This window comes from Chelmon rostratus, chromosome 5 (assembly GCF_017976325.1).
Source record: "Chelmon rostratus isolate fCheRos1 chromosome 5, fCheRos1.pri, whole genome shotgun sequence".
NCBI lineage: Eukaryota > Metazoa > Chordata > Actinopteri > Chaetodontiformes > Chaetodontidae > Chelmon > Chelmon rostratus.
Window position 1 is genome coordinate 30,182,743 of NC_055662.1, and position 10,000 is coordinate 30,192,742.

At 45.4% G+C, this 10,000-nt stretch overlaps 1 protein-coding gene across 1 annotated transcript in view; it reads right to left on the minus strand.

Moving 5' to 3' along the window:
• Positions 1–162: 162 nt before the first annotated feature.
• The window catches only part of LOC121606725 (dynamin-1-like), a 25,710-nt gene continuing 15,872 nt past the window's right edge, over positions 163–10,000 (minus strand). The window contains exons 18-23 of the mRNA XM_041937230.1: positions 9,398–9,409; positions 8,988–9,155; positions 8,818–8,904; positions 7,534–7,688; positions 7,282–7,452; positions 163–1,398 (exon numbers count right to left, since the gene is read on the minus strand). Coding sequence (XP_041793164.1) covers positions 1,338–1,398; positions 7,282–7,452; positions 7,534–7,688; positions 8,818–8,904; positions 8,988–9,155; positions 9,398–9,409 — 654 coding nt within the window. The 3' untranslated portion in view covers positions 163–1,337. The remainder of the gene's footprint in view (positions 1,399–7,281; positions 7,453–7,533; positions 7,689–8,817; positions 8,905–8,987; positions 9,156–9,397; positions 9,410–10,000) is intronic.

Below are 10,000 nucleotides of genomic sequence, written 5' to 3' on the forward strand. Positions count from 1 at the left end.
TTCAGAACATGTTCGTAAAATATTTGAAATAAGACGGCAGAGGACTCTAACAAACCACTGAAGAAAACACGTTTCTATTGCTACAAATCATGTTTTGATGATGATCTTCATCTTAATGGACGCTTCATTTGACCATTTTCTGGTCATTTCTTTGTGAGTTTCCCAGAAACATTTATGTGATTTGGGACTAATTACTTCTTAAGGTTCAATTGGCACACTCCCAATTAATTTAATCCAATCAATTAGATCCAAATTACTTAGTTCTTTTCATAAAACTCACAAAGGGAACTTTAGGAAAAGCCCTGCCCAAAACATGTAAAGTAAGAGGTTCCAGATGCTTCCACATACACAACAGTGGATGGTTGTTGTCAGTGGTTTGCTGCTAACTGAGTTTATTGGTTTCAAAACCAGCTGGAACCAACTGGAACATGTCAGATCAAGCTAGACCCAGTGACAACCAGCTGGAACCAGTAAGAACCAATTACAACTAGTAGGAGCCAGGTGGAAACACAAGGAGCCAGTTTGATCCAATTATTCACTGGAATCAGTTGGAACTGGTTAGAATCAGTTGGAACTGGTTAGAATCAGTTGGAACTGGTTAGAACCAGTTGGAACTGGTCAGAACCAGTTGGAACTGGTTAGAACCAGGTGGAACTGGTCAGAACCAGTTGGAACTGGTTAGAACCAGGTGGCAGTGACACAACTCGGAGGACACATGTCAGCAGAAAAGAACAGAGTACAGAGGCTAGAGTAGATTCTCTGACCACGTGTTTGAATAGAAGAATGGTAACAATGCTAAATGTAATAATAAAATAATAATATAATATAAAACTAAAAGGGATAATAATTTAAAACATCTCATCAGCTTCATACAAAACAGAAAGAACAGTAAAGAAAAATAGAACTCAATTATTGTATTCCAGGAGTGGACGCAGCTAGCTAACTGGCTAGCTACGTGTGCAGGCAGGTGTGATCCGAGAGCTGCCCGACCATCCAGAGGAGTGAGAGGTCTTCACTTCGACACCATCTCTGGAGTCTTCTACAGTACTTTGTAAACCTGATGTGAGCTCATAATTACATGTTTCTGTCGCTGTCGACAGTGTGACGAGGCAGACAGGCAGATGACCTGTCTCACTCTCCTGAGCAGACAGACAGCTACACGACATATTGTATAATAATAATAATACACTCAATATTGCAATAGCATTCGCTGATCGTCTGCTCGTCATAATGTGCTGATACTTATCAATATCAATATCAATATTATTATCATTATTATTAGTAAGGTTCACAGTAACACAGCATCAGTAGAGACACAAACACACACAGGGTTCAGGTTAACCCTCAATAGAAGACTGGGGGCTCTCTCCGTGGGCGGGGCTACCTTTACTGGGACGACTGGGGAAAAAATGACAAAAAACAAACATGAAGAAAGAGAAAAGAAAAGAGGAGAACAACAGTGAATCAACAGAAAATTAAAGAGGCAGGAGGGTTCAAGGGTCAAAGGTCATGCCAATCAATGAACAATACAATAATGAATAATACTGGTACCTGTGGGAACCAGTGAAACCAGTTAAACCAGTCAGAAATAGCAACCATAAAAAGCAGGCAGGAGGATTTCAGGGTCAAACTTCACATAGAACATGAAACCATTCAGAGCCTACTGAAACCACTTGGGATGAGATGGAAACAGAACCGGTTGGAACCAGAGACTGAGCCAGTAAGACACAGTTGTAATAAGTAAAAACCATTAAGAACCAGCTGGGACTAGTCAGAACCAGTTAGAACCACCCACAGCTGGTTGGAACCAGAAATGAACAGTTGGGGCAAGTAAGAATTAAAACAAATAAAAGACTTGGAGGACAGACAGGAAGTCAGTGGAGTAGAATAGAGTACAGCTAAAGAATGTGTCAGAGACCAGTAGAGTGAGACACAGCAGCGTGATACTTTACGCTGATGACAAGAAACTGTACATGAACACTGTCTCAAACACAGCTGGTCATAAAGTTAGGAACCAGTTCTATTAGCGATTTTAACCTGCAGGATTACTGGTACAGCTCTGCAGTCAGGAAAGTTCAAACTTCAGATCTCATGCCTTGCTGCTGCTTTGTACTGTGTATCATCATCAATGATTTTCATCACTATTTCAGGCAGAAATGGCCACTGAAGAAAACTGAGGCTGTGACCCCAGACAGCTCAGTAACCTCGTAAACAATAGTTTAATAAAATGAAGAACATTATGTGAAGCAAACCAATCACAAAGTTAATAAATAAACCTGGTATCCTCGTCCTCTCTGATTCGTGAAATGTTCGTGGGCTAACTGGATCTGAAGTGTATTATGGAGGTCAACACATCTGGGGTCAAAGACCTGGTGAACAAGTCCAGAAAGAGGACCGGAGTATCACTGCTGACTGAAGGCCTCTCTGACTGACAGAACAGACAACTGCAGCGATATAAAGTGACCTGAGCAAATACAACGTGTACTTCTGTTAGAGCTGTAGGAACCAGTATAACAAGCTGGAGACTGCTGACACCAGTAAGAACCAGCAGGAATATGCTGGAACCATTTGACGACAGTACAAACATCTTCGAACCAAGTAAGAGCCCACTGAAATCAGTCAAGGTCTGTTGTAATCAGCTGGAACTTATTGTAGCCAGTCAAAGGCGACTGAAACCAGAGCAAACCAGAAGTCAGTGAGAACCAGTCAGTAGTCAGAACTGGTTGGAATCAGTACCACTTTGAAACAGGCAGAAGCAGCAGGCATATGTTGGAAATAGTTGAGACCAGTACAATTCTGGTAGGACCAGTAGCCCTTGGAACCAGCTGAACCAAGTAGTAGCTAAAATCAGGTGGAACCAGGACACATGAGCACCCAGTAGCCAGATGGGGCCAGTTGGACCAAGCTAAAACCACAAGGAACAATCTGTACCCAGATGAAACCAGTACAGACGTGTTCAACCTAGTTGAAACCAGTACTAACTAGGAGAATCTTGTTCTCAGCAGCTGGTGCTCGGTAAAACAAGTAGAAGGCTTTTGAATGGGTCAGACCCCGGTGGAACCAGTATTAGCCGGGTCTGAAGTGTGTGTGGAGGGGGTGTTTGTGCTCCAAAACCAGATGTGACACCTTCGCGAACATGAGTGAAATATGAAACAAGTTTAACGCAGCTGGATCCTCATATGTAATGTGACAGGTGTGTTTGTGGTTTGTGTATTAGAGGGAGGAGTCAGAGTCTGGTCTGGAGGGTCGAGATGGAGATGCAGGAGCCCTCCGACTGGAAATGACACAACAAAACAGCAGACAGACAGAGAGAGACAGACAGAGAGATGGACAGTCAGTAACAGGCCGATGGAGCTGTCAGTCACAAAGCTAACTATGATGCTGGGGGAGTGGACGGGGGTCACGAGGACAGCAATCTGATTGGACAATGAGGCACACACAGGGTTTGTGAGAGACATCACGTAGACAGCTGACGTACCATTGGTGGACTCCTCACTGGTCACTGATAGAGATTCTGAAAGAATAACCATATGTGGTCAATATGAGGGCGGGGCTACCTGCTCTGACACACCTGAGAGTTTCCTGTTTAGCCTTACAAGGTACTGTTAGAACAGGATCACACAAACAGAGAGCGAGAGACAGACAAACAGTGAGACAGACAGGTAGACAGACATGGCTCCCAGTGGATGTGTATGGAGACTGGAACTGAGAGTCCAGAACAGAGGGAGGTTTTTAGCCTAGCTTAGCAAAGACACTGGAAGCAGCTGTCATGAACTCTGGACTGTCCTGGACCTCTCTCTGTGCTGGACTGACATACAGGACTGGACGTCTAGTGTTTAAAATGGGGGAGTGATGATTTCTGAGGATGAAGAGGAGAAGGAAGAAAGACAGACCGGTCTTTCTTTTCCATGTCTGTGCAGACTGTTTGTGGATCGCTGCTTTCGTTCTACAGCACCAACAAAGAAGAAACTCTAACCGTAGAACACGCTGCTTTTCAAATGGACTCTGGTCTGTCCCACTAAAACACTGTCACTTAATCTCTGGGTCCAGTTTGGTAAAACAAAAACACAAGAATCTGAGTTATGGTTCCAGTTTACATGGATTTATTTTTAATTCATTCACTCATTACTAAATGACAGGTTTGGTTTTAGAACCTCCAGAAGTTTATTTGCACTCCATTTATTGATCCAGAGAATCTGGTTTAATAGGAACTGGAGTCCTGTTCTTTTCTTTTCAAGTTTTTGATGGATGTCAATGAGAGGCCTGTGTGCTGAACCAAACTGGACACGATAAAGTCTTCAGCACTCCTGGAAACATCTGGAAGCACGTCCATGCTACATTCAGGTCACACTGTGCTCATGAAAACTGTTTATGTCAGAAAATGTCTGAATCAAGTTTATTGTTTTCTCTTGATCCTGTTTTTAAATATCTGCCAGTCCTTTGTCTTCTCTGCGTCTCCTTTGTCTTCTCTCTGCGTCTCTTTATTAGAGACAGAATTCATCACCTGCTGCTCTCAGGTACTGATTCATCTTCAAATACAGAAACCACGACGGTAGCTGTTAAACCCGTCGTATTTTCAGAAAGTCGACCTTTACCAACTAATCTTTCTTCATCAGATTCATCAACCTGTATCTCAGACCCCACCCCAATCGAGCTGCCCACAGTCCTTTAAAGTAGCTGTAATAAAACCTCTTCTTAAAAAGCCGACTGTAATGTCACGATCTCAGAGCTCACTGCTGTCTCTCTCTGCCTGCAGGTACATGAGAGGGGGCGGAGCTCAGGAGTGAAACCACACACACCTGACATTAATCAGCCCATCAGCGCTGGCTTCTTCAGCCCGGACCAAACACTCCTCCAGATTATTCCCTCATGTCTCCCACGCTTCCTGAGACTGTTGTTGAGTTTGTCCTCCTCAGTTTCTGTCGAGGTTTCTCGTTGCTGCTTTGTGAGGACGTATTTCCCCCTTTGGGTGTTTTGTGTTTTCGCAGCTCTTTAAGTTGTTACTTTGATTTTCTCGGTTGGTGTTCTTAGTTCTACTTTGTTATTGTTGAATAAATACTTTGGTTTTCTGCTCTGCACCTGGGTCCTGGTTCTCATTCCTCGAGCCGTAACACCTACTCTTGTTCCAGGGGTTTTAGCCAACTATAGACCTGTATCTCCTCCTCTTTCTCCTTGAGACAGCAGTTTCTAGTCATCTGTGTGACTTTCTACATAACAACAGTTTTTTTTTGAGGACTTCCAGTCAGGATTTAGAGGCACCATAGCACAGAGACTGCGTTGGTTAAAGTTGCAAACAACCTTCTAGTTGCATCAGACAAAGGACTCTGTACTGGTCTTACTAGATCTTAGTGCTGCATTCAACACCATCGACCATGGTATCCTGGGTCTCATCAGACTGGAACACTCCAGTGACATTAATAGTACCCTATTACCCCAGTAGAACATTGCGATCCCAGAATTCAGGCTTACTGGTGGTTCCTAAAGTCTCTAAAACCAGAATGAGAGCCAGAGCCTTTAGTTATCAAGCTCCTCTCCTTTGGAACCATCTTCCAGCTATTGTCCTGGAGGCAGACACCCCCTCTACATTTAAAAGCAGACTTAAAACTTTCCTCTTTGATAAAGCTTACAGTTAGGGCCGGCTCAGGCTTGCCTTGGACCAGCCTCTAGCTGTGCTGCTATAGGATTACACTGCCTAGGGACTTCCAATGACACCCAAACCTCTGTTCTCCTCTCCCTCTCCATCTGTATGAGTTCCTGTCCTACCAAGACATGTTCCTGACTCGGCTTCTTCCCCGGAGTCTTTGTGCTTTCTCGTCTCGCAGGTCTGAATGGAGAGCGGCTGGACCTGGATTGTGGATAATAGCTACATCTTCTGCCATGACTCTGTCTCTCTCTCTGCTGCTGGTTTCCTGTCCCAGCCAACATAAACAGAGCTCTCATGTGACCTGAACGCAGCACCACAGCTTCTCGATCCAGGGCTGATGGGAAATGTAGTCTTCAGCTGATCTAAAGGTCCCTTTGCACGGTGCGAGTCTGGGCTGTCTGAGAGACAAGCTGATTCTTATGAGAGAAACAAGGTGAAATCTTTGGTCATCAATCCGAGTCGCACTGTAACACGTGTCCTCAGGTGGAGGATTAAGATCTTTGGAGACCAGAAAAAAACCGGTGACGCAGCTACGACTACAAACCAACCAGTCAGATGATGCATAACAGCTTCTCAGTGACGTATTAAAGTTCACTGTTGAGTCACACTAAGCTAAGCTAACCTGCAGTCTTGATCACTTAGTTTCATTATCGGCATCATGTTTTGTGATTTGAAACAGAATTTAAAAGGGATAGTTTGGTTTTTTTGCAGTGGGGGTTGTGTGAGGTGCTGATCCACAGTCAGTGCATCACACTGATTTACATACAGGTGTGAACAGAGTCAAGAAGCAGTATAAGTTTAAGAGAACGCTATGGTTAGAATATTTTCAGCACTTCATGTGACTGTCAGACAGCCCTTTCTGATGGGGGAGGGCATTTTACCCATCTGGGAGTTGCTGGTCTACCGCTGCCTTGATTGGCTAGTTTGTTTGTGTTATTGTGTAACTCTGGTGTCCGAACTAATGCGGTAAAACACTAAAGTCACACAATAACACAAACTGATGGGAGGTGGTGACGAGCAATGATGCGGTTTTGTGAGGAGAAATCCAGTTTTTGTCAAAGGAGTCTGGCTCTTCAGACCCCCATCAGAAAGAACCGTGTTGTGAAAAGATTGGAAACACAGCGCACACTCAAACTGATTATTTTAGGTGTCTTAAATACATTTTGGTGCTCACACCGTCCACAGCAGTACCCTGCTCAGCTTCCACCAGTGCTCCTCTTTACTTTTCCAAACTGGGGTGTCCTGGCCACTGGGTCCTGGGCCACCACACTTCAAAAAAAATCTGAACTATCCCTTTAAAGTCCTCTCAGTTCACATCATCTGATCAAACGTCAGGTCAGACTGCTCATCAATATCACCTTCTACTCCTCATGTGTTAGCATGCTAACATTAGCTCTGTCAGTTCGCAAATTCAGTTAATTGCCTGAATGCAACAGTGACACCTGCAGGCAGCGGGTGTAAAGGTTTATTAACTGATCTATAAAGTTTGTGACCTGCGGCCAGTTCTGGTTTAGTGATACAAGGCTCGGTTTGATCTCATGAACAGCGGCTGGGTCTCGTCAGACGAATGAAGTCACACCGTCACACAGTGCAAAGGTGACTTGGAGGGACAAACCAGCAGGGTCAAACATAGGTACCTGGGGACTCCGGGCGGGGGCGCTCTGTTGGGTCGGGAGGGAACGGAGGGTGGGGGTCCAGGGTCAGGTGACACCGCGGGGCGAGATGGAGGGCCGGGAGCTGCACGACCGCCTGGGCGAGGAGGTCCAGGAGGGGCCCGACGCTGAGGGGTCGGACTGGACATAGGAGACCTGCAGAGACCAGCAGAGTAACTCAGTGATGATAATCATACAAACTGCATCTATGTAACAGCTGAGCCGTCGCAAAGGTACCTGCGTCCAGAGGGCATCCCCGTCACCTGCAGCCAAGAGTCGTCGACAGGCGGCGGCATCGCCGTGGTGATGGTGGAGGTGCTGATGTCACCGATGATGCTGAGGCCTTCACGTAGAGCGTGGTACATCTTCAACATCTCATCACGGTGCTGAGCCTGGGCAAGAGACACAGACAAGCAGAGAGAGAGAGACAGGCAGAGAGACAGAGAGAGACAGACAGAGAGAGAGACAAGCAGAGAGAGAGAGACAGGCAGAGAGACAGAGAGAGACAGACAGAGAGAGAGACAAGCAGAGAGAGAGAGACAGGCAGAGAGACAGAGAGAGAGACAGACATCAAAACCAACACAGTCAGTAAAAAAACAGGATTTCCCATTGTCCATGTTTGCAAGTCTTGAATCCAGTTGCAGGCCGGATTGCTGATCAGTGCAGATTTCAATCACACTTCACACAAGATCCACCACAGCTCTACCACCAGAATCCAGACCAGCACCACCACCAGAACACAGAGCAGCACCATCCCTTTTCACTGGAGCCCAAACCAGCAGCACCTTTATCACCATAACCCAGATCTGCAGAACCTGGACCTGGAGATACTGGACCAGCAGCACTCAGGCAGGAGACACCTGACCCGCAGCAGCCGGTTCAGCAGTTTGAAAGTCAGTTTCAGACTGTAGTGAAGCCTGTGAATCCTCCTGTACTGAACTCTGTGGACCCTGCTGTTCGGAGGTCGGCACAGTCGCCATATTCATTCTGGATGTGGACTTGACGCTGTCATAACCGACAATCTCACCGATCGCCAAACTGCACTGTTCCACAGAGCAGCTGACGGCCGGACAGAGTTTAACTCTGCCCCTGACGGGCGGACATTAGGACTGGTCTCGTGAGGACTTGTGTTGGACACTGACAGGACGGGTAATTGACATTAATGTTTGTGGTTCAACAGACTGAACCTTCAGTTCAAAGTTCAACTACTGAATTAAATGAATGTAAATGTGACCGCAGACATTATTTTGTCACCTTTAATTATATTTTTCTGTCTACCTGTCTGCCTGTCCAGTCTGATGCTGGACAGTGTTGTCAAATTTCACAGAGACAAGCGATGATCCACTAAGGTGGAATAAAAAGATGAAGGTCACAGGTGTACAGCTGAAATCAACTCCTGGTTCCATGTTGGATCTGGTCCCTGGTTTACAAAACACCTGGATCAAAAACCCCTCTCCTTCTCTAAGTCCACCTGTCTCTCTCTCTGTCTCAGTCCACCTGTCTCTCTCTCTGTCTCCTCACCTGTTCCTGGGACTCCTCCATCAGGGTATTCTGGTCTCCACAGGAGTAAAGTTGAGCCAGCAGGTCAGAGTGGATGAACTCCTTCGTCTGAGGAGCAGAGATGAGGTCACATGACTCATTACATCACTTCTGTGAGTGTGCATGTATCTGTGTGTTTGTGCGCGTCGTACATTGTTGACCATCAGGTGCATGATGGTCTTCGGGATGAGGTCTCTGACAGTGCGGTGGATGATGGACAGGTACGAGTCCACCAGGTTCCTGACAATCTCCACCTGTCGCTCCAGCTGAGGGTCCAGACTGTGGATGTGGCCGTCTCCGCTTGCCTCCTCCACCTCCACCTGCACAAACATGGACGTCGATTAAGTACACACTCACCTCTCCACCTGTGTTGACACAGCAACCACTACTGACCCCAAACTGCACACACATCAGTCCACCTCCACCTGCAGAGACATGCTATATGTGTGTGTGTGTGTGTGGACATGCTGTACATATACACAGACAACCTCGTTGATTTAAATGGGGTGAATGAAATAACGTATATGTGTTCTTACACATATATAAGGAGACAGGAACTCACCTTCTCTTTATCCTGCAGGTGGAGCGAGAGGAAATAAAGCATATTAATACTTTCACAGTGGCTCTCATCATATTTTATGATATTAACAAGTAATACTGCTGGAATACTAAAGCAATAATGAGGAAACAAAGCAGTAATGACATGTAATATAGTAATAATGCAGTAATACTGTTACATGGTTGTTATATGGGGTGCCTCAGGGGTCAGTTCTCGGTCCCATTCCTTTGTGTTTCCTTTCGGAGTTATGCAGACGACACTCAGCTTTATGTTTCAGTAAAATCAGACTACTTCAACAACCTGGACACTCTGCGCTGTTTAGCCTCCATGATGGACGGAACGTCACTTAACAAGCTCCACTTGAGCGCTTTGTCAAAACTAATCTTATTGGCTTGTGGTTTAGAACGTGTTCTATGTGTGTTGCATTTGTCTACATTTTTGAACGCCTCTCTCTCTTTGTGTGCTTCGTGTTTTCTCTCTTTCTTCGTTTTTTGTTGCATTGTGTTTAAAACGGAACTATATACATAGTTTGATGTACTTACATAATACAGCAGTTATAATATAATAATAACGTAGCAATACGGCAGTAATATTGCATCATATAGC